General features: G+C 42.2%; 1 protein-coding gene across 1 annotated transcript in view; it reads left to right on the top strand.

Annotated features, from left to right (window-relative positions):
* The first annotated feature begins 304 nt into the window (after positions 1-304).
* The window catches only part of Atg5 (autophagy related 5), a 94,417-nt gene continuing 69,215 nt past the window's right edge, over positions 305-25,506 (top strand). Inside the window, exons 1-3 of the mRNA XM_021174066.2 lie at positions 305-542; positions 18,039-18,204; positions 23,724-23,851. Of these exons, the coding sequence (XP_021029725.1) occupies positions 18,097-18,204; positions 23,724-23,851 (236 nt within the window). The 5' untranslated portion in view covers positions 305-542; positions 18,039-18,096. The remainder of the gene's footprint in view (positions 543-18,038; positions 18,205-23,723; positions 23,852-25,506) is intronic.

Here is a 25,506-nt window from a genome sequence, read left to right on the forward strand (position 1 = left end):
CAATCCCAACCACCCTTAAAAGTAAGGCTTTTACAATACTGTTTTGTGAGGAAGAGAAAAATGCTGCTACCACGGCAGCCGATGTCTCGGGATCCTTTATTTCTCTGTTCTTCCACAACTGTCACACTGACAACCCGGAACACCAACGACTGCGTTCTGTCCATCCAAGAAGAAAACCCGCAAACTCGTTCCGAGTTTAGGCGTTCCCTGTGTGTCTGCGCACGCTCAGGAGCAACTCGGGTCTTGCCAGGTTGGGCCGAGCTCGGAGGGCGGGGCGCTGGCCACGTGGCCTTGGTGACGTCATCTCCGGGCGCCGAGGGTGACTGGACCTACGGTGGGCGCCCGGCGCTGCGGTTCGCTCTGGTTCGGAGGGCGGAAGTGCCCGCCGGGCTGTTTTCTGACCCGGGCGGCGGCACTGTGCGGCTGCGCGCGCACTGGGACTTCTGCTCCTGCGCCTCTGCAGGACGGTGTGATCCCGGCAGACAGAACCCGACCGAGCGGCTTTCGCGCTGCGGGAAGCCGGAGCAGAGCCGGCACCTCGGGTAGGGCTCACGTGTGTCCCGGGCGCGGAAGTGTGGGGCAGGAGTGGGGCCCGGCAGGGACTGCGGGCGAGCGGCCGGTGTAAAGAGCACACCCGGAGGGATGGCGGGGGAGGCGGTGCCGCTGGGCGGAGGTGGGGTTGGCGAGACACCGGCCCCGGAGCCCTTGGGTAGCCTAGATGTCCCTTTGGGTAGTTAGTATGTCAGTTCCTTACTAAGGTAGGAAATGTAGCATCGAGTCTGGAGATCAAGTTAAGGACTTGTATTTTATTTAAATCGTAATTGTTTCGGTGCTTTTTGATTCTATCTAAACGCAGACTGTTTCTCTTCGGTGCGGTTCTTTGAGTCTCAGTTTAGTTATAGTACTTAATACTAACAAATGCATTTTTCTGTTAGTAGAACACTTTCGATTATTTAGTTACTTTGTTGAAATTGCTCTCAAAGAATATAAACTTGAGGAACCTAAGAATCTGGGTGGCATGTAGGTTTTTCTCCCAAAGCATGTAGCATTGTTTTCCCTGAGAAAGCATAGCAAGTCTTCACTAGTCAGAACCCCAGGAGCAGTTGACTATCTAAAGCCTTCTATAATTCATCTGATAAGTATCTTGGCTCTTTGATACCAAGAACTTGAGTCAGATGCAAATATTCTGACTTCATTAAAATTATTGTTTGAATTGAAATTTGAGAACAAGAACATTGGCTTTATGGTAGTTGTCTTGGCAGGTGAGAATGTTACACTAAGTTTAATTGTACTTTGAGCCCAGTTTTGTGGCCCGTACCTTTAATTCCAGCAGTGAAGGTGGGGTGAAGGCAGGAGAATCAGGAGTTTAAGGCCAGCCTTGCCTATTTAGTGGGTTTGCTGCCATCCTGGGGGGCATGGGACTCTTTGCAACACACAGACAACATCCTCCAAAGCCCAAAAACAAGCTAACATTTTTGGCCCTGCATTGGATCCTGAGCAGCACAAAACCAAACTATAACCCAAAAACAAAACAAACGCCAACTGTGATGGCCCACGTTTCTAATCTTTGTGCTAGAGAAGCTGAGGTAGGAAGGTTGCTTTGGGTTGGAGGCCAGCCTGTACTACAGAGCAAGACTCTTGTCTCCGAAAAGAACACACAAACACACACACACACAGAACTTTAATCTCGGTAATCAGGATGCTAGCCTGGTCTGCATAGTGAGTTTTAGACTAACCAGAGTGACACAGTGAGCACCTGTCCCAAGGGGAAAAAGTATTTTCCAGGTGATAGAAAGTTCTAGAAAAATGATAAGCCAATGAAATGGGATGGGTAGGATTGGTGGTGCGCATGGGAGATATTAGTGCTGTCCACAGAAAAGGTATGTGAGTGAGGCTAAGCTACGTGGAAAGGCCATTGGGGCATACTAGCCCATTCCAGGGGCAAATAGGAGTGCTTAGAGATGAGACAAGGTCATTGTGGGACTTTGTAAAGACTTATGTTTTTTCCATTTTAATCATAAAGTGACCAGGTTTTGCCTGCATATCCATATGCCCATCATATTTATGCCTAGTGCCCATCAAGGAGTCCGCTAGAACTAGAGGTACTGAAGGATGTGAACCACCATGTGGGACTGGGAGTCAAACCCATGCGCTCTGCAAGTGCAGCCGGAATTCTTTACTGCTGAACCATCTATTTTTTACTTTTACTTTTACTTTTACTTTTTTTTTTTTTTTTTTTTTTTTGAGACAGGGTCTCACTCTGTGGCCCTGTATCAGGCTGAACTTGAACTCATAGTTATCTGCTTGCCTCTGCCTTCTGAGGGCTGGGATTAAAAGTTCAGATTCCTTCCTTCCACCCTTCCTTTTCTTTCCTCCCCAACTCACTCCTTCGTCTCTTTGTCTCTCTATCTCTCTGTACAGGATTTCTTTGTGTATTCCTGACTGTTCTGGAACTTGCTCTATAGACCAGGCTGGCATTGAACTCAGAGATCCACTTACCTCTGTCTTCCAGAGCTGAGATTAAAAGTGTATACCACCACCACCTGGCTCTACTTTTTACTGTCTCTTTTACTGTTTTTTTTCAAATTGGTTTCTCGAAATAAGGTTTCTCAGTGTAACAGCCCTGGATGTCATAGACCTTGCTTTGTTGACCAGGCTAGCCTTGAATTCACAGAGATTGTCCCAAGCAAGAAAGTAGATATACATGGTATACAAAAGTTATATTTTATTACATAGTATACAAAAGTTGAGGATCATTACACAATGTTCACATTTAAATTCCTAACTATGGTCCTAAGCATATCTTCACCAAAGCTGCTCACCTGTTCTACCTATCTTAGCTGAAAGTCAGGTCCAGTCTCTAACAGAAGTTTCTGATTGAACAGTCAGCATCCTGGGGGAGACTCTACAGCCACCGAGCAGATCACAGTGGCATCTCTCCAGAAGTACAGAGCAGAGCATTGCTCATGGTCTCTGCTTATATACCATCTCATGGGCATCATGGGGTTCTAGGACTGTGTCTGGTTATCTTGAGTAAGTGATGTAACTGAGTTCTTAGGTGTAATGTCTAAAAGGCTTTTTTTCTTCTTTCTTTCTTTCTTTCTTTCTTTCTTTCTTTCTTTCTTTCTTTCTTTCTTTCTTCCTGTGCTCATTACAGGGATCTACTCGTCTCTGCCTCCCAGGTGCCTGGCTTCTAATTTTTATTTTCAATGAGATAAGTTTGAGTCAGGAGCAAATTGAGCTAAGCTGAGTTTTACAATTATCTGATTGCCGTGTTGGCTGCAGAAGTGGTCAGAGTGGCTTGAGTCTGGTGTGGTTGCTTCTGAACTGGAGTAGTCAGGTATGGAAGAATGGTTAGGGATGATTGTAAGGTGTGTGGGCAGAGCAACAGACTAATGGGATTTCTGCTTCTATAGTGGAGGAGGATGTGGCAGTGGGAGAGAGGAAGACCTGAGGTCAGCGTCAGTTGTGCAGGTGTTAAACTTCCAAATGACAGGTCCAATGTGCAGGAAAACACTTGTCAGACAAGTCAGGAGTCCAAGCTGAAGGTGAAAATGGAAGTTGGAGCAAGTATATTTGGTATGTAAAGTTGTTTGAAAGATGCCCTGTGGCCATGTTTCCTTTAGGTGGGAGGGAGGCACACAAAATACAGAGGGAACATAAAATCCTCTCCTCTTTCTCCCTACCCCAGAGTGGAACCAATCAATAAATCCCCTTGCTAAGATTGACTGAAGCAGTAGATTTAAGAGGAACTAGAAATAGGGTCATGAGACAAACAGAAAGAAAGGGAAGGAGATTTGGAAACTTTATGGGAAGGTTTGGGTAAGTGACACAGAAAAGTGGGGGAATGGGCGGACTGGAGGAATGTAGAGGAACTAGACATTACCAAAGACCCATGTTTGAAGCTATTTGCAAATTTAAGGAGAGACTAGGCACTGTGCATTTCTGGACAGCTTCCCATATACCTTGGGAAGGTTGCCAGCCTACTATGTTCTGGGCCCGGTACTCAAGTTGGTTTGCCTCAGTTGCTAAATTGCCTTCTGTTTAATCTCTTTACCTCCAGGCTTGCCCTCCATGCACAGCTCTGGGAGCCTTGTTCCGTTTCACCTCTCTCAAACCTCACAGGTTCTCTAGGGCGGCTTGAGTTGATATCCTTACTGCTTTGTCCATGAGCTTCCACAGCTTTGACAGTAAGGGAATTGCTTGCATTTCCTAGCATTTGCAGCATGTCTCTTACTGTGTATTCCTTGTAGGTTTTCCCCACTGGAACAACCTTGTGATTTGAGAAGTAATTTCATTCTGTAGGAAAGGAGATTGGGGCTTAGTGAAGTGTCTGGGCGGGGGGTCACACATGACACTGAAGCCTTTACAGCATTAACTCTCAAGTAATATTCCCAGGCAAAAGTTACAAAAATGTTGACGCATGTTGCTTCTGCGTGCTCACCTTTGGATATATACAGTCCTGAATGTGGCTCATCACAGGTGTTTTCAGCTTTATGGTTGTGACTTTGTGATACAATACCAGGCACAGTTAGGAACTACTTGGGTTTTTTGAGTCTTTTTGAAATAGGGTCTTGCCATGTAGCCCAGGCTGGTGTCTTACTCATTTGTGGGGTATCTTTAGCATTATCCTACTGCTGCGATAAAAAGCAACTTGGGGAGGACAGGGTTTATTCCCGCTCTGTGCCCTGAAATCACAGTCCATCTTGAAGGGAAGTCAGGGCAGGAACCTGGGGTCAGGAACCTTGGAGGAGAGGCTGTGGAGGAATGGTCCTTACCTGCTTACTCCATTGCATGCTCAGCAATACCAGGCAGGCACATCTGCACAGATGTGGCACTGCCTGCCCTTGGGGGAATGGGCCCTTCCACATCAATTGTTAATCAAGAAAATGCCCTATAGACTTGCCTAAAGGCCAGTCGTACCGAGACATTTTCTAAATTAAGAATTCTTCTCCAATATGCCTAACTTTGTGCAAGTTGACAAAAAAAAAACAGGCATAGTAGTCAGGAATGACCTAATACTAGTGATCTTTCTATCCCAACTTCCAAAGAACTGGAATTAACTATATCATTATTTCTGGCAAATAAAGTGATTTTTCCTTCCCCTCTCGCCCTTTCTCTTCAGTGCTGGGAGTTGAACTTGGGGCCTCATATATGCTAGATAAGCACTCTACCGCTGAGCTGAACTCTATACTTGGATTTTGGAGTGCTACCTTCAAGCCTGATAGACAGATATGTTAAGATTCTCTTTGTTGTGTCTGGCAGCTGCAGTAGGCTGTGCAGGTTCACAAGGATAAAAAGCCTGCTCTACATTTACCGTGTTGCTCAGCTGTGATATGAGAAGGTTAGATATTCAATACACTTTTAACTTAACGTTATTTTCCTTTTGGGTTTTTGAGATGGAATCTCATGTAGCCCAGGCTGGCCTTGAGCTTGGTAGATAGCCAACGCCAGCTGTGACTTGTTAGTCCTCCTCTACTTCCTGAGCAATGGGGTTATGGATATTCAGCACCACACCTTGCTCCATTTATATTTTTAATTTAAAATTTTTTCTGGGGGCACATAATACTCACTGTAAGTTGGAGAGTGTGACTTTTTCTTTGACCATTCGTTGCCATGTGTTAGGTACCAAGTGTATTTATTGTTTTATTTACTTATTTATTGTGTGGTTGTGTAGTGTGTGTGTTTGCGTACATGTGAGTGTGTAGGGGTTAGAGGTAGCTCTAGGGGTTGTTGACATGCTCTCCCCGAGGTTCCTCTATCCTAATGCTGCCAGTCCTGATTGGGCATCTCCAAAGTTAGTGTTTTAGAATTCTTTGAACACTACAGATCCAGTAGTATATAACTCCTCTCCTCCTTATAGAAGCTTCTGTAGAGCCAGAGGAAGGAGACTTGCTGGACAGGACAGAACCTTTACGTATGATCTTACCGTTTGCAGTGACTACATGGGCAAGACCTGTACAGAGCAAGCCAGCCCACATCCAGGATGGGGAGGGGAGGAGCTGTGGCTGCTGGGAGAGGGAGAGTCCGCTCATGCCTCAGTAGATTGCCCTGTGCCCACGTTCAGGTGGACTCTGAAGAGCTCAGGAAGCTGGGAGGGAGTTTAGGGGGCAAGGGGGCTGGAGGGCTATAGATTTGACCATATGCATGTCTGAAATTCTCAAATAAAATAAGTATTTAAGAAAAACCCTTAGAAGTAACCTTTAATTGACTATTTACCATGCATAAAGGGGTGTTTGGGGTTGGAGAGGATGCCAGCAAACTGCAGTAAGATGGGAGGAAAGAGATCAGGAGATCAAGTGTGGCATCTGCTATTGACTCTGTTCTTTTGTAGCCACAGGATTTTAGAAAATCATTCAGCCATTCCATCTCGAATTTATCATTTATATTATCAAATGAGAACATACAGGCCGTGTATATCCAGTGTGAAATGGTATAAAAGATAGTATTTCTAGCGAGTTAAAACTGTTGTTTGAGGCTGAGCAGTACATGTTTGTAATCCCAGTACTTGGGAGAGAAGCAGAATTGTCGGAAATTCAAGGCAAGCCTGTGCTACACAGTGAGTTTGAGTTGTTCCCCCCACCCCCACCCTCTCTGGGCTACAAAAATCCTATTTCAACACCTCCTTCCCCTGTGATCATCTGATTTTCTTTTAATCTCATTCTTACACAAAATTTGGCAGGTTCATGTACTCTTTCTAAAGAAACTTAAAAAATCCAGATAATGTATTTGTGTACCTGCTATGTTCCAGATAGTGTTCCAGGTGTAAGAAGGAAAATGGTATGTGACATATAGTCCTTTCCCCACGGAAGTGCATTACTGTCTCCTGGAGGTGTCAGGTGTACAGATAAACACCTTTAAGCAAGCTTGTCAGTTGTGTAGAAGAGGAGAAATGGTGCATCCGTGAAGGACAGGGATGCGCTGCCCCATTCCTGCATAGAAGAAAGGCTTTTAGAGACGAGCACTGAATATGTGATAGTCGGAAGGTAAAGCAGAGAGGGGCACACCAGCACATGCACAGGGCGGAAGGGACACATCTAGACATGGGGATTAGCCTTTCTACTATGTCCTTCTAATGACTAAGGATGGATGGTTGGTTGGTTGGTTGTTTTGTTTTTGAGATAGGGTTTTTCTGTGTAGCCCTGGGTGTCCAGGAATTCATGCTATAATCCAGGCTGGCTTCAAACAGAGATCCATCAGCCTCTGGCTCCCTAGTGCTGAGATTAAAGGTGTGCACCTCTGCTGCCCCAGCATGTCTAAGGTTTTCTGTATTCACCTAGTATATACCACCTACCTTGACCTATCAAAGGATTAGGATTTATTGACTAAATTTAATGTTTTCTTTAAAACATTTTATTATCTTTATTTAAGTGTATGTGTGTATGAGTACAGGTGCCCAAGTGCAGAGATAGCAGGTCCCCTGGGGCTGGAGTTAGAGGTAGTTGTTGGTGCTGAGAACTGAACTCTAGCAGAGCATAGTGCTTAACTGCTCTCAACTGCTGAGCCATCTCTTTAGCTTGGCTATATTGAATATTTTAGCAGTGTGTTTGATCCATAGTTTTTAGAATTTACTTTCTGTATTGGCTGGGCCTGTGTCAACATGTCACAAAGTAGAGTCATCATCGAGGAAGGAGCCTCAGCTAAGGAAATGCCTCCATGAGATCCAGCTGTAAGGCATTTTCTCAATTAGTGACCTATTGGGGAAGAGAGAAGCCTATCATTGCTGGTGCCATCCCTGGACTGGTGGTCCTGGATTCTATAGGAAAATAGGCTGAGTAGGCCACTCACTGAACATGCCGGTAAGCAGCACACCTCCATGACTTATGCATAAGCTCCTGCCTCTATGTTCCTGCCATGTTTGAGTTCCTGTCCTGACTTCCTTTGATGATGAACTGTGATGTGGAAGTGTAAGCTGAATAAACCTTTTCCTCCTCAAATTGCTTTTTGATCATGGTGTTTTGTCTCAGCAGTAGAAACCCTAACTAATACACTTTCCTTTATTGTTAAGATTATTTGCCTTTATGTTTTTAATTATTCTTAGTTCCTAAAGCATTTTGTGTGTGTGTTGGAGTTTGAACCCAGAACCTCATGAAGACTAATCAGGTGTTCTACCACTCAGCCACATCCCTGGTCCCTTCTGCCCCTCCCCACTTGCTTTTGAGGCATAGTTTGTTGATGTAGCCCAGGTGGGCAGGGAACTTGTCTCCTCCCTGTTTCCTAGGTCCTGAAATTACAGTTTCATGCCATATAAATGAATTGCTTTGTTCATGACTAATGTGGTAGTGCTGTTTTTCATTTTACACGTGAGGAAAGACATGTTAACTAAGGGTCAGTAGAAAATGGCATCACCTATTTTGCTTATACATTTAATGTAGATTTATTAGACCAGAGAGACAAAATTCTTATAGGTGAACTTTTCTCTTTCTAATGATTAATAATAAATAATACATAAAAGAATGTGTATCTCTGCATGTGGGTATGTACACCTGTGTTCTGGTGTCAGTGGAGGTCAGAGGTATCAGCTCTCTTGGAGTTAGAATTGCAGATAACAGTGACCTGCCTGGTGATGTGCTGGGATTGAACCTAGGTCCTCTGGAAAAGTGACAGTGCTCTTAACCACTGAGCCATCTCACAGCCCCAAGATGAGCAGTTATTAATATTGACTGCATAATTTGAAGTAATAAGTAGCCTTGCTTACATTCCACTAATCTCTTAGGCAGTTTGGTTTACAAAATGTATGTCAACAGTACCATGTTCTGTTTAGCTGATCTGCCTTGCTTCAGTTGGCTTCTTTCCCTGAAGTCCAAATATATCCGTGGCCAGTGTGGCCAACAGTGGGGGGCTTCAAGGAGACTGAGAGTTGGAGTTCTGTCTGTGTCACAGTTTGAAACTCTGTCTCAAAAACTAAAAGCAGAAAGAATTGCAAATAAGATGCAAGCCTCTAATTTATTTCTTGGTGTATGTCGCTATTATAGAATGTTCATAAACATGGCTGAATTACACGATTAGTTAAAGTCCATGCCTCCCTGGGTATGGTGGTGCCTGCCCAGAACTCTCTGAATTCAAAGCTAGCCTGATCTAAAGTGAGTTTCAACATAGCCAGGGCTACATAATGAGACCCTCCCTTTAAAAAACAAGCAAACAGACAAACAAAACAAAACAAAAAGCCCTGCCTATATTTGAGTTTTGAGGTATTTTTCATTCCTCAAAGTCTATCCTTGTATCTTCTTTGAGGAGGGACTCAAAAATTAGAGGAGAGAGTGTTGGCTTCTCTTTGCTCTGATTTAGGAAGAAGAAGAACAGAAGAGAATAACAGAGAAAGACCAACATGGTCAAGTGCCCTGAGCATCAGATAGAAAAAGAAGTCATATCCAGGCACGGTGTTTTGGTTTATGGTGATCATCTATCTAGAATAGTGTTTTGGACTCCTACCAACTGGGTCTTTACTTCTTGGGAAGGGAAAGAGCTTTCCCAATGTAGCCTTGGGCCTTTTTAGGTTTCATTTATTGTCAGTTATTTTCAGTGATTGTGAATTTAAGGAGAGACCATTCCATGTGCCATGAATTACTATTTACGTCTCATGACTTGACCATAAATGTGTTAAAGGACTCTGACAACTTCCTCTATTCCTTTTTATTAGATATTTTCTTTATTTACATTTCAAATGTTATTCCCTTTCCTGGTTTCCCCTCCGAAAACCTCATCCCCCTATTCCGTCCCCTCTCCACTCTACTCACCAATCCACCCACTCCCACTTGCCTGGCCCTGGCATTACCCTATACTGGGGCATAGAACCTTCACAGGACCAAGGGCCTCTCCTTCCATTGATGACTGACTAGGCCATCCTCTGCTACATGTACAGCTGGAGCCATGAGTCCCACAATGTGTCCTTTTTGGTTGGTGGTTTAGTCCCTGGGAGCTCTGAGAGTACTGGTTAATTCATATTGTTGTTCCTCCTATGGGGCTGCTAACCCCTTCAACTCCTTGGGTCCTTTCTCTAGCTCCCTCATTGAGGACCCTGTGCTCAGTCCTATGGATAGCTATGAGCATCCACTTCTGTATTTGTCAGGCACTGGAAGAGCCTCTCGGGAGACAGCTATGTCAGGCTCCTGTCAGGAAGTACTTGTTGGCCCAGTGTCTGGGCTTGGTGACTGTATATGGGATGGATCCCTAGGTGGGGCAGTCTCTGGATGGTTATTCCTTCAGTCTCTGCTACACATTTTGTAACTCCTTCCATAGGTATTTTGTTCCCCCTTCTAAGAAGGATCGAAGTATCCACACTTTGGTAGTCCTTCTTCTTGAGTTTCATGTGGTTTCTGAATTGTATCTTGGGTATTCCAAGCTTCTGGGCTAATATTCACTTATCAGTGAGTGCATATCATGTGTGTTCTTTTGTGATTGGGTTACCTCACTCAGGATGATATCCTCCAGATTCATCCCTTTGCCTAAGAATTTCATAAATTCATTGTTTTTAATTGCTGAGTAATACTCCATTGTATAAATGTACCATATTTTCTGTATCCATTCCTCTGTTGAGGGACATCTGGGTTCTTTCCAGCTTCTGGCTATTATAAATAAGGCTGCTATGAACATAGTGGAGCATGTATCCTTATTATATGTTGGAGCATCTTCTGGGTATGTGCCCAGGAGTGGTATTGCTGGATCTTCACGTAGTACTATGTCCAACTTTCTGAAAAACCACCAAACTCATTTCTAGAGTGGTTGTACCAGTTTGCAATCTCACCAGCAATGGAGGAGTGTTTCTCTTTCTCCACATCCTTGCCAGCTGCTGTCACCTGAGTTTTTGATCTTAGCCATTCTGACTAGTGTGAGGTGGAATCTCAGGGTTGTTTTGATTTGCATATGATCATCTCATTAGATGCTGAGAAAGCATTTGACAAAATCCAACACCCCTTTATGATAAAAGTCTTGGAAAGATCAGAAACTCAAGGCCCATACCTAAACATATTAAAAAACAATATACAGCAAACCAGTAGCCAACATCAAACTAAATGGAGAAAAACATGAAGCAATCCCACTAAAATCAGGGACTAGACAAGGCAGCCCACTCTCTACCTATTTAATATAGTACTTAAAGCCCTAGCCAGAGCAAATAGACAACAAAAGGAGATCAAAGGGATACAAATTGGAAAGGAAGAAGTCAAAATATCACTATTTGCAGATGGTATGCTAGTATACTTACGTGACCCCAAAAATTCCACCAGAGAAATCCTAAACCTGACAAACAATTTCAGCAAAGTAGTTGGATATAAAATTAACTCAAACAAATAAGTGACCTTCCTCTACACAAAGGATAAACAGACTGAGAAAGAAATAGGGAAACAACACCATTCACAATAGTCACAAATAATATAAAATACATTGGTGTGACTCTAAGCAAGTGAAAGATCTGTATGATAAGAACTTCAAATCTCTGAAGAAAGAAATCGAAGATGGAAAGATCTCCCATGCTCATGGATTAGCAGGATTAATATAGTAAAAAATGTACATCTTGCAGAAAGCAATCTACAGATTCAATGCAATCCCCAGCAAAATTCCAACTCAATTCTTCACTGAGTTAGAGCAATTTGCAAATTCATCTGGAATAACAAAAAACCTAGGATAACAAAAACTATTCTTAACAATAAAAGAACTTCTGATGGAATCACCATCCCTGACCTCAAGCTGTACTGCAGAACCGTTGTGATAAAAACTGCATGGTATTGGTACAGAGACAGACAGTGGAATAGAATTGAAGACCCAGAAATGAATCCACACACCTATGGTTACTTGATCTTGACAAAGGAGCTAAAACCATCCACTGGAAAAAAGACAGCATTTTCAACAAATAGTGCTGGCTCAACTGGAGGTTAGCATGTAGAAGAATGCAAACTGATTCCATTCTTGACTCCTTGTACAAAGCTCAAGTAAGTCCAAATGGATCAAGGACCTCCACATAAAACCAGATACACTGAAATTTATAGAGAAAGTGGGGAATAGCCTCGAAGGTATGGGTACAGGGGTAAAATTCCTAAACAGAACACCAATGGCTTGTGCTGTAAGATCAAGGATCAACAAATGGGACCTCAAAAATTGCAAAGCTTCTGTAAGGACATTGTCAATAAGACAAAAAGGCAACCAACAGATTAGGAAAAGATCTTTACCAATCTTCCATCCAATAGAGGGCTAATATCTAATTTATACAAAGAACTCAAGAAGTTAGACTCCAGAGAACCAAATAACCCTATTTTAAAAATGGGGTACGAGCTAAACAAAGAATTTTCAACTGAGGAATACTGAATGGCTGAGAAGCACTTAAGGAGATGTTCAACATCCTGACTCCTTTCTCTTGAGTAAGAGTTGGAGCTGCCAATTACTGCTTACTGCTCTACATAGGCCATCAGGTCTGCTAGGCAAGCACTCTACTGCTGAGCTCTGTCTGAAAAGCTCTTCTCCTTTTTGCAACAGGGTTTCACTGTTTCCCATGCTGGCCTTGACTTGACTCTGTAGCCCAGGCCTTGAACTTAATGATCCTTCTGCCTCGGCCTGATTGGTAGCTATAATTACAGACCTCCTTGAGGTCCTTGATAGTGACTTAAACATTTAAATTGCAAATCAAATGGTAGAATACCTGCTTAGTATGTCTAAGGCACTGGTTTTGACCGAATACAACCAAAAGTAAACAAAAAACTTTACAACTGAATTGAGTTTTCTTCAAATGTGTTAGTTAAGGAAGTTTGTAGCTGTCTTCTCTTGAGCAAGAGTCATAGTTGACTGGATGTTTCAAGGTTCCCCAAACTACTTTATATCATTCCATTTCAGATATGCATATTAGTGTGTCTTAGGTTTCTATTGTTCTGATAAAATATACTGAGCCCTTACCTCAAAATCAGGAAATATCCGTAAGCTGATTATTTTTTCCAATTAAAAAACATTTAAATTTTATTTTAAGCTTTATTATATTTTTAAAAAGTTGAAGAAAAAAGAAACACCCAAAGACTATGCAATTCAATGAGCTTCTATGCATTTTATAGAGAAACAGGAGCTGTGGATCTTCACATTGCAAGTTATGTATTTCATTCCTTCCTTATTTACTTATTTTTGTTTGTTTGTTTGTTTTCTTTTGTTTTGTTTTTGAAACAGAGTTTCTCTGTGTAGTCCTGGCTGTCATGGAACTCACTCTGTAGATCAGGTTGGCCTCCTTCTCACAGAGATCTGCCTGCCTCTGCCTCCCAAGTGCTGGGATTAAAAGTGTTCACTACCACCACCCATCCACATTGGATTTTATATTTCCACTGTTTTATGCACTTACCCATTACCAAAACCACTACCACCAATAAAAAAACACGATAGAGTCAGAACTCGAAAACAGCTTGTATTTACTACTTGCATTCCTTCCTTCTTCATTCCCTAATGTTAGCTTTTCTTGTTCTCTTTCATATGTTACTGTATCTACGAATATATGTATTCACACACACAGATGCATACATGTTAGATTCTGCATGTAAGGAAGAAATGTGTTTTTTTCTTCTTCTAAGATTGTGTGACCTTGCTTAATAATATATATTCTAAGTCCATCCATCTTCCTGCAAAATTTGTGATTTCATTTTTCTTTTGAGCTGAACAGTATTCCATATATATATGTGTATATATATATATATATACACACATATACATATATATTTGTGTGTATATATATATATACGCACATATACATATATATTTGTGTGTGTGTATATATACATATATGTATATATACATACATAATTTTATATATACCAATTTTCCTTGTCCATTTGTCTGTTGATGGGATTGAGGTTGCTCTCAGTTCCTTGCTCTCGTGAAATAAAGCAGTAATAAAGATGAGGGTGGAAGCTCGTCTATGCTAGGGTATACTCAGAACTGAAATAGGAGATCACATGATAATTCAAGTTTCTGAGAAATTGTTAAACTGAGTTTCATGACAGCTGCAGTGTTTTGTGCCCCACTAATCGTGGTTGAGGTTCCTTTCTCTGCACATCCTCTCCAACATTTGTTGTCACATTTATTGATGACCGATAGCCATTGGTGAGATGCTCTGAGAGTAGTTTTAATCTGCATTCCCTGGAGAGATGGCTCAGAGGTGAAGAGCACTGAGTGCTCTTCCAGAGGTACTGAGTTCAATTCCCAGCAACCACACGGTGACTCAAAACCATCTGATATGGGATCTGATGCTCTCTTCTGGTGTGTCTGAAGACAGCTACAGTGTACTCAAATTCATTAAATAAATAAATCTGAAAAAAAAAAAAAACCCACATTGTTTTTTTAAAGGTATTGGCCATTGTGTTTCTCTTTTTTTTTTTTTTTTTTGAACAATGAATATTCAAGTTTATTTGCCCACTTGCTAATTGGCAGTGTTATTTCCTTGGTGTTTAATTTCTGCAGTTCTTTGTAAGTTTGGATATTAGCCCTTGCCTGAGTGTAGCTGGTAAGCCCCATTCTGCGGGCTGTCTGTGGCTACTGTGTTTTTTGCTGTGGCCCCACCTGCTGATACTTGAGGTTGGCTCCTGTGCTGTTGTGTTCTGTTCAGAAAGTTCTTCCTATCCCAGTAGTTTAAAAGGTGTTTTCTTTCAGATTGTAGTGTTTCAAGTTTTAAATTAAGGTCCTTGGTCTATTTTGTATTGATTTTTATACAAGGTGAAAGGTAAGACTAATTTCATTTTGCTGCAGGTACAGCCAGGAGGGCCAGCACTGTTTGCTGGAGAGGCTGTCTGTTTTCCAGTATGTTTTTGCCTCCTTTGTTAAAAATTAAGTGGATACATAGCTTTGTCATTTTATTTCTGGATCTTCTTTTCTATTGCTCTTCCTGTGTGTTTTTATTCCTGCACCAGGCTGTCTTTATGACTATACCCTGTAGTATAACTTGAGATTCCTATGTGTGGATGGGGTATGTTTGTGCTTGTGTGCACATCTGCCATGCAGCCATGTGGAGATCAGGACAGCCAGTTTTCTCTTCACACCATGTAGCTCTCAGTAGTCTAAGTCAAGTCATTAGACTGCCCAGCAAGTGCCTTTCCCCACCAAGACATCTGTCCAGTCCATAACCACATAAATTTATTCATTTTACTTATTTTAAATTTATTTTACTTTGATTTTTAATGTTTATTTGTTTCAGTGTGTATCTGTGTGAATTTATGATATGTTTGTGGATGCCCAAAGAAGCCAGAACTGGGAATTGGGAACTGGGATTACAGGTGCTTCTGAGGAATCCTAGCTGGGTGCTAGAAAGACCTCAGGTCTTCTGGAAGCTCAGTGGGCAATCTGAACTGCTGGTCCATCTCTCCAGCCTGGACATTTATTCTAAAGATCAGCTGTTAACCTAGTCAGGAAGTAATGAGGGCTTCCTGTTTTCAGCAAGTTAATTTGAGTGATTTGTACATTCAGAAATTTTTCTTTTGAGTGTAGAATTTAAGCATGCTTGAATTTGAAGTCTCACTGTGGTACTGGATGAAATTTACATATGTATATCACTAGCATAGAATACTTGTATATATTTAATAAAAGTTAAGGCACTGCTAAGTACCAGGGTCCTTATTCTGAGTTGACTAGTGGCCAGTAGTTTGACATAAGGCAGGTCTTTTCCCACCTAAGGCAGTTTGCTTATGTGTGGATGGCCAACAGCTGACTGATCTTTAACTATGGATTAACTGATGGCAATCCCAAAGGGTTTGTCCTGGGTGAGGAGAAAGGATGATAACAAGCTCCTTGATGTACCTCGGTGTTAATAATTGATATTCTGCTGGAGAGATGGCTCAGCCATCGGAATACTTGTTGCTTTTGCAACAAGTTCAGTTCCTAGCATCTGCATGGTGGCTCACAACCTTTTGTAACTCCAGTTCAGGGGGATCTGACACCCTGTTCTGGATCTTCAGGGCATCAGGAATGTTGCCCACACATACATGTAGACAAAACATTCATAAACATAAAATAATAACTCTAAAAAGAATTTTAAATTGATATCCACCTAGGCCCATAATTTTGGAGGGAACCATGCAATTATTTAGGATTTTTCTTATACATTATACAAAATTATGAATTAACTGCCCAACACTGTCTTGGTTGTATATTGACCCTTAATACTCAGGTAGAACCTCCTTGGGCTGCCCTGTGTGTTTCATCATGTACACAGGTGGCATGGAGTATGAGCATGATAGCCTGGGCTATCCCAGAGCTCATGCACATTGTCCTTCCCTGATCCTGAGACTTTCCTCATGTGCAGAGTGAGCTAGCAGCGCTACCCTGTGGAGTAAGGAATGTTGTGAGTTGGAGAAATATTTCACTGGGACTGAGGGTGTTAGTCACTTCACAGTGTGGGTTAGAGTTGGAGAAAAGCAGCGTAAGTACTAGGCTGGGGAGTCAGAGCACAGCGACTGGATATTTAGAGGTTGAGTCTTACTGAGGTCTACAGGACGGAGTTGTAATCAGTATGACTGGAAGTATTGGTGGGGCCAAGTTATGCATCTGATGAACTTTAGAAAGGGGAATAAACTTAATAAAGAGCTTTTTGTTGTTGTTTATTTGTTTGCTTGCTTGTTTGTTTGGCAGGGACTCATGTCACCCAGGCTCAACCCATGAGGCCTATAGGCTTGCACCACCAACCCCAGTTCTTGATTGGTATATGCTATCATCTGCAGATCAAAGCAAATATTCTTTTTATTTTTTTCAGGAGGAATGATAAGCGTGGTAGGAGAGCTTAAATACATTAGATGGGACAAGTGTAATTATGTGAATAATCGTCTGAAATTAGATTAAGATCATAAGGCACAGGTACAAGGCTCTCTCTTAGGTGAGTGATAAGAGTCTACCAGGCTTGAAGAACTAAGAAGTATGTGGTGTGATTTACTTTGTGCCTGGCCCTTTAAAGGATCCCCAGTTGCTAGTCACTTGGCCCTTTAAGAGAACTGCTTGACCCTATGGCCTTCAGTTTGGGTTGCCTCTAGAATTCTAGGGATAGGAGAGGATATAAAGAGCCAGCAGAGGCTGAGAGAGAGGAGCCGAGGGTCCAGGTGGCAGGAGAGTAGGGTCAGAGAAGACAGTTGGTTTAGGAAAGGACTGAGTAGGGCTGAGGAGAGAAGACAGTCAGTGTAGAAAGGAGGCTGAGCAGAAGAGAATGGGAACCTGTTGAGCCAGGAGAGGCTGAGCTGAGCCAGAGACCATATTATTAGTAGACAGTAGAGAGACTAGCAGAGTGACAAGAGACAGTTGGTGACAGCTGAGTCAGGAGAAGCTGGGCTGAGCAGATAGGCTAGATAGCTGCTATAGTTTGGAGAGGCTAGCACTGGGGAAAATGGGAGACGGGACTGTTTAAGCAGACTGGTGAGGCACTGAGGGAGGAATGGCTGGGGAAATCTTTGAAGGGGCTGAGCTGGAAAATGGGAGGGGGGCTGGCCAGTAGTTAAGAGAACTGATTGCAGTTTGTAAGAAAGAAGGCATTAAAAGAAACATTAAAAAACACACACATTTTGCAGAAGTATAGTTTCTATTTTGATGGGACTTATGTTGCTTATTACTTGAATATGTAATTGGCATCACATACACATGCATGCACATATGCATGCATGTGTATACACACAGACTTTTTGAGATTGTGTTTTACCAAATAGCTCAGTCTTGCTACAGACTCTTGTCTCGGCTTCTCTAATGTAGAAATTCCTGGCTTTTACCTACCTACCTCCCCTCCTCCCTGGCCTCCTCTCCTCCCCTCCTCCCTGGGCCCCTCCCCTCCCCTCTTTCTGAGACAGGGTTTCACTGCATAGCTCCAGCTGTTCTGGCACTCACTATGTAGGCCAGGCTGGCCTCATACTTGGAGAAACCACCTGCCTCTGCCCCTCTGCCTCTGCCTCAAGTGCTGGGATTTAAGGTGTACATCAGTGAGGCCTCCCCATACTCCACTCCACCTTTTCTTTAGGTGAAGTTTTTTGGTGTTCATTTTTTTGCCTATGAAATATTTTCATTAATTCTTGGAAGGATCTGACTAGTGCTATTTATTCTGTTTCCAGTTTGGCTTTGGTTGAAGGAAGAACTTAGCCTATATGTACTGCTTCATCCACTGGAAGAATGACAGATGACAAAGATGTGCTTCGAGATGTGTGGTTTGGACGAATTCCAACTTGCTTTACTCTCTATCAGGATGAGATAACTGAAAGAGAAGCAGAACCATACTATGTAAGTGTGCAAAGGGGACCTATGACTCCGTCCATTATTTACAAAAAAATAAAGGTTTTAAAATGTGGAGGCCGTCACTTTGCGATATTTTCTCCATCCACCCTTCCTTCCTATGTTTCTCCTTTTTTTTTCTTCTTTGTATTCTTTGCTCATATGATACATCCTGACGCAGACTCTCCTCTCTCCCCTCATCCTTGCCCGCCCCCCTCCCCTCGCCCCTCACTTTACATACTGTGGACAGTTAGAAGACTATCTATAATTACTTGGCTGGTCACGTGCTTACCATGTGACAACCATGTGACAAGTGTGACAACCCAAATTAAGCTCCCCAGGACCCACTTGAAACCTGCCATGTGTCATAGCATGGGCTCTGGGGAGGCAGAGACAGGAGGGTGCCTAGGGGCTAGCTGGCCACCCAGCCCTGCCTTCAAACCTGAGCTCCAGATTTAGTGGTGCTCAGTAAGGTGAACAGTGGCTGGAGAGATGGCTCAGTGATTAGAACCTGGCTGCACTTGCAGAGAACCCTGTTTGAGTTCTAAACACCCATGTGGCACCTCACAGCCATCTGTGACTTTGTGCTGTACATACATACATGCAGGCAAGACACTTACACACATAAACTCTTTAAAACACATAAGGTGAAGGGTAATGGAAGAAGACAGCTAACACTGATCTGTGTAGCTGCATGTATGTACATGTATGTGCATGTATGTGCACATGCACCTGATGCACCGTAAATGAATCAATACAGCCAAGCAGAGAAGTACACATACTGCTCTTGGAGAGGACCCAGGGTCCCAGTATCCATTTTGGCAGCTTACAACCCCCTGTAAGCTCTAGTTCTGCTCTTCAAAAGTACCTGTACATACACGTAATTAAATAACAGCAATTCTCTAAAATAAATAAATCCCCTCTAATCATGCTATCCACAGTTCAAACACACACACGTCACTTTAGACATACTGATATGCGTTCTTTTTTGTGTGCATGTAGTCATCTATCTTAGAGTGGAGTTGGGCTATCTCTACAATAGAGCACAGACTTAGAATGTCAGTACCTACCACACAGCACACCTGATGGTGGAATCATAAGCAGTGTGCTGTGTTTTAATAGGAAGCTAGGTTTTTTTAAGTTTTATTTACTTTATGTATATGGGTATTTTCCTTCATTTAAGGATGCCACATGATTGTTGTACCTGAGCAAGTGAGAAGAAGGCGTCAGATCCTCTGGAACCGGAGTTGTACACCATTGTGATCAGTCATGTGGGTGGTGGGAACTGAACCCAGGTTCTCTGCAAGAGCAGCCAGTGCTTTTAACCCAACATTGGATTTTTACATATTTAGATGATTCCAAGCAATTAATCTGAGCAATTAGTCAAATATGTTTATTAATGGACTTACGAATACATATACAGTAATAAAATCTCTTCACATGACTTAATGTTATTTATGACCTAATGTTAAATATGACCTAATGACCTACTATATAATCACAACATGTTATGATCTGACATGTTTAATAGAACATTGGGGCATGGAGTATAGTAGGGTGGTAGAATATTTTCTTAGCATTTAGAGGAGAGGCCCTGGATTCAGTTCCAAGCCTCCAAATATCTAAATGAAAAAAAAAAAAAATGTGTGTTTGTGTGTGTGTACAATCACTGTGGAATACTGGTATTCATTCTTTTTTGTTTGTATAAACACACACACTGGTCACTCCTACACCACAGAGACGCAACACACACCACAGACATACACATCACAGGCCCACACTGCACCACACACACCTCAGATACACATAAACTACAGACACAGGCCACAGACACCCCCCTACACACACAGACACACCACGACCACACTTACCAGACACAACCACACCACACAAACCCACATACACACACACACACACACACACACACACGTGTCAGTCAATGGGTCAGTAAGGTGGATCCTCAGTTCATTTCTAGCATCCACGTCAGATGGGCATAATCACCCGTAACTCCATCTCCCAGGGGTCCTACACCCTCTTCTGGCCTCTAGGATCCTGCACTCAGATGGCACACACACCATATACACGTAAATACAAATATAAAGAATGACGGTGTGAAGGACTTTATTATAGATTTTGAATGTTTAATCCTCTTGCTTTGGCCTCTGTGCTCAGTACTAGAATTCTTTTTTTTTAATTTATATTTCATTTTATTTTGTGTGCCTAAGTGTGCATATGTGTACCACTTGTGCCAGAGACCTTGGAGGTCAGGAAAGGGGGTCCTTATCCTGCAACTGGAGTTACAGAGAGTTGTCAGCCATCATGTGGGAGTTGGGAAGGAAACTCCCGTCCTCTGTAAGAGCAGTAGAGCACTCTTAACCATGGAGCCCTCTCTTTACTCCTTGAAAACAAAATATTTTAAAAAGATTCAAGGCCCCATGTAACCTCATTAGCCTAGAGCATGCTGTGTGGCAGAGGGTCATGACTCCGTGCATCGCCCTGATCCCTTCCTTCCCGACCCCAACACCACACCCTGTTCTCCCTTCCTTCTGTTCCCCTCCCTCTTTCTCCCTTGAGAAGAAGTCTCACTGAAAAGCCTCAGGCTAGTTTTGAACTTAAAGGCATCCTCCTGCCTCTACCTCCTGAGTACTGGAACTAAAGGCATGGGCCACCACGCCTGCCAGAATATTCTTAGTTTACTATGCTAATTTCATCCTCTTTTGGTATGATAAATTACCCAACAAAAGCAATTTAGGGAATTATTTTTAAATAAGTAATTCACGGTTGTATATTTAATTTTGGTTGCAGTTCATTTTTGCTCGGAAGTTGAGGCAGCAGAAGTTGAAGCACCTAAGTCACACCACATGCACAGTCAGGAATAAGCAGAAATGCATGCATGCATGCGTGCGTGCGCACTACTCACTGCGCTTCCCTGCTCTCAGTCCAGAACCTAAACCCAGGGAATGGTGTCTCCCACACCCATTAGCACCATCAAGGTGACCTCCAGTAACTACACCCACAGGCCAGCTCTGTAGACAGTTCCGCATTGAGACTGTCCTGCCAAGTGATTCTAGATAGTGCCGAATTGGCAAAGCCAACCATCACACACATGTGTTTTACACCGATAGATTATATTTCTGAGAGAGGGCTGGTTCCCTGTGATTTTGTATATCCTTCAGTGTACCCTGGGTATTGGTGCTTTAATTTTAAAAGAGTATAATGTATGTTTGCCATTTATTAGCCATATTATTAAAATATTATAACTATGATATTTTAATATCAGTAAACATTAAGGTCTGTAAAAGAGGTGGTAATACGCATGTGAATCATTTAATATTTACAATGAATTTGATAGAACTACTTAATATCTGAATTAGTATGACATGCAATTATGTATTAGATAAATGGGTAGGGTAAAATTATAGATTTGTGTCAATTATAAACATCTGTTACCCTAGCTCTACTTAGAAGTCATAACTCAATTAGAAACATTTGCTTTGAGTTCTTTATATATATTGGATATTAGTCCCCTATCTGATTTAGGATAGGTAAAGATCCTTTCCCAATCTGTTGGTGGCCTTTTTGTCTTATTGATGGTGTCTTTTGCCTTACAGAAGCTTTGCAACTTTATGAGGTCCCATATATCGATTCTTGATCTTACAGCACAAGCCATCGCTGTTCTATTCAGGAATTTTTCCCCTGTAACCATATCTTTGAGGGTTTTCCCTACTTACTCCTCTATAAGTTTCAGTGTCTCTGGTTTTATGTGGAGTTCCTTGATCTACTTAGATTTGACCTTAGTACAAGGAGATAGGAATGGATCAATTTTCATTCTTCTACATGATAACCGCCAGTTGTGCCAGCACCATTTGTTGAAAATGCTGTCTTTTTTCCACAGGATGGTTTTAGCTCCCTTGTCAAAGATCAAGTGACCATAGGTGTGTGGGTTCATCTCTGGGTCTTCAATTCTGTTCCATTGGTCTACTTGTCTGTCGCTACACCATGCGACAGTACCATGCAGAAGGTGGACTCCAGAAAAATCAAATAACCCCATTAAAAAATGGGGCTCAGAGCTGAACAAAGAATTCTCACCTGAGGAATACCGAATTGCACAGAAGCACCTGAAAAAATGTTCAACATCTTTAATCATCAGGGAAATGCAAATCAAAACAACCCTGAGATTCCACCTCACACCAGTCAGAATGACTAAGATCAAGAATTCGGTGACAGCAGATGCTGGCAACGATGTGGAGAAAGAGGAATGCTCCTCCATTGTTGGTGGGATTGCAAGCTTGTACAACCACTGTGGAAATCAGTCTGGCGGTTCCTCAGAAAATCGGACATAGTACTACCGGAGGATCCAGCAATACCTCTCCTGGGCATATATCCAGAAGATATTCTAAGTGGTAATAAGGATACATGCTCCACTATGTTCATAGCAGCCTTATTTATAATAGCCAGAAGCTGGAAAGAACCCAGATGTCCCTCAACAGAGGAATGGATACAGAAAATGTGGTACATTTACACAATGGAGTACTACTCAGCTATTAAAAAGAATAAATTTATGAAATTCCTAGGCAAATGGATGGACCTGGAGGGCATCATCTTGAGTGAGGTAACACAATCACAAAGGAACTCACACAATATGTATTCACTGATAAGTGGATATTAGCCCAGAAACTTAGGATACCCAAGATATAAGATACAATTTGCTAAACGCATGAAACTCAAGAAGAATGAAGACTGAAGTGTGGGCACTGTGCCCCTCCTTAGAATTGGGAACAGAACACCCATGGAAGGAGTTACAAAGACAAAGTTTGGAGCTGTGACGAAAGAATGGACCATCTAGAGACTGCCATATCCATAGATCCATCCCATGATCAGCATCCAAACGCTGACACCATTGCATTCACTAGCAAGATTTTGCTGAAAGGACCCAGATATGTCTCTTGTGAGACTATGCCGGGGCCTGGCAAACACAGAAGTGGATGCTCACAGTCAGCTAGTGAATGGATCACAGGGCCCCCAATGGAGGAGCTGGAGAAAGTACCCAAGGAGCTGAAGGGATCCGCAACCCTATGGGTGGAACAACAATATGAACTAACCAGTACCCCAGAGCTCTTGACTCTAGCTGCATATGTATCAAAAGATGGCCTAGTCGGCCATCACTGGAAAGAGAGGCCATTGGACACACAAACTTTATATGCCCCAGTACAGGGGAACGCCAGGGCCAAAAAGTGGGAGTGGATGGGTAGGGGAGTGGGGGGAGGGTATGGGGGTCTTTTGGCATAGCATTGGAAATGTAAATGAGGAAAATGCCTAATAAAAAAATATAAAAAAAAAAGGAAAGAAGCATTTGCTTTTTTAACCTCTAGCTTTTAGTTTCTATAAAAAGCAGGTTATTGGGATTAAGTAGTCAAAATAATACAAAGAGCACAACTGTTTCCCTTACTATTAAAAGGCTTACTTAATATCTTTGTTTTGAAACAATAATGAGTAAATAAATATGGCTTTTCAAATTTTCATTTCAGTTGCTTTTGCCAAGAGTCAGCTATTTGACGTTGGTAACTGACAAAGTGAAAAAGCACTTTCAGAAGGTTATGAGACAAGAAGATGTTAGTGAGATATGGTTTGAATATGAAGGCACACCCCTGAAATGGTGAGTTTTTCTTCTTTGTTAAGCACTAAGTATATGCTAGCTTTAAGAAGGTATAGTGTCCTAAAACCATTGTGAAAATTTCTACAAAGAAAGAAGGCCAAGCATGGTTCCTGTAATCCCAGCATTCAAGAGGCTGAAGCAGAAAATTGCCAGTTTGTGGCTGCCCTGGTCAGTATATCAAATACCAGGAAAGCCAGCACCATACAGCAGGACCCTCTCTCCCACCGCCCCCCACCAAAAAAAAAAAAAAAACCAACACACACAGAAAAACAGGAAAGAAGTGACTAGTCTAGCATATAAGCAAGAGTTAAACCATTATACAATGCTTTGGAGACAATATTCTGCCTTGTCCAGCATGGCCTTTAACTCTTAGTTAGATTCAGACTCTTAACATGTCAGAAACCAGGCCTTATGCGGCACACCTGTGACTCCAGCACTCACAGGTAGAGGCCAGAGGATCAGAAGTTTGTCATCTGAGGGTACATAATGAGTCCAGCCTAATCTACATGAGACCCTGTCCTTGTCCTCAGCTCTACCCACTACTTTCCACTCCCCGACCCCAAACAAAAATAATGGAAAGAAAAAAAAAAATTCTGCCTTCCCAAGCAGTGCCATTAGAGATAGGGACCCAGTGTTCAAATACCTAATCTTGGGGGACATTTGTCATTTAAACCATCATAAAAAAGGGGGAGAAATCTGCCTTCTGTGTGGATGCATTGGTGATTTTATGATAGATTAATGTATTTTCTTTGTTAAAAAAAATTTGTTTTTGATTATGTATATGCCTCTGTGTGTGTGTGTGTATGTGTGTGTGTGTGTATTGGTATATGCAAGTGTGTCCAGGTGTGTGTGTGTGTGTGTGTATTGGTATATGCAAGTGTGTCCAGATGCCCATGGAGGACATGAAGCATCAATACCCCACAACAAGAGTTACCGTTGGCTATGAGCCGCTCTGGATGGATGCTAGGCATTGATCTGGGGAATCTCTGGAAGAGCTTTGTCTTGTTAGTGTAGGTGTGTGATGTCCCATATAGGTCAGAAGAGAGTCTTGGATCCCATGGAACTAGAGTTACTAATGGTTTTGAGCCACAATTTCAGTGCTGGGAATCGAACCTGGGTCCTCTGCAAGAGCAGCAAGTGCTTTATACTGCTGAGTCAGCCATCTTTCCGATCCCGAGTATGTATTCTTAAGTGCTGAGATTATCTCTCCAGACCCACACCCTAGCTGCTATGCTATTTTTTAAAATTCTTCAAAACCCCTCAATTTGGGTTTACCCATGTGCAGATAAGGTTTTGATATTCTCTGTTATTGAGAGTCCTATATATTGTGCTTCCAAACTGTTTAAAGTAGAGAAGTTACAAAGGGAAGGCTGTGGGAGAGGTGGAAATACACTGGGTTCCTGCATTCATGTTTCGATTTGCATGCATTTGGTTGCAGAAAGGTGTTGACAAGGACAATTTAAAAATAAAATTTGAAAAATACAAATAGGTTAAAGCACTTTCTCCCGATTTGGGAATATTAAAATGAAGAGGCCTTGAAAGAGGCTTAAGAAATAAAGGAAATTACTTAATTAATTAATTAATCTTGTGTAGCTGACAAGGACAGCTTTAGGAGTGAACTTCTGGGATCTAGGTTATATTTTTAAGGTTATGTC

The sequence above is a fragment of the Mus caroli genome, unplaced genomic scaffold (genome assembly GCF_978045245.1).
Source record: "Mus caroli unplaced genomic scaffold, Mus_caroli_1 scaffold_9, whole genome shotgun sequence".
Lineage (NCBI taxonomy): Eukaryota > Metazoa > Chordata > Mammalia > Rodentia > Muridae > Mus > Mus caroli.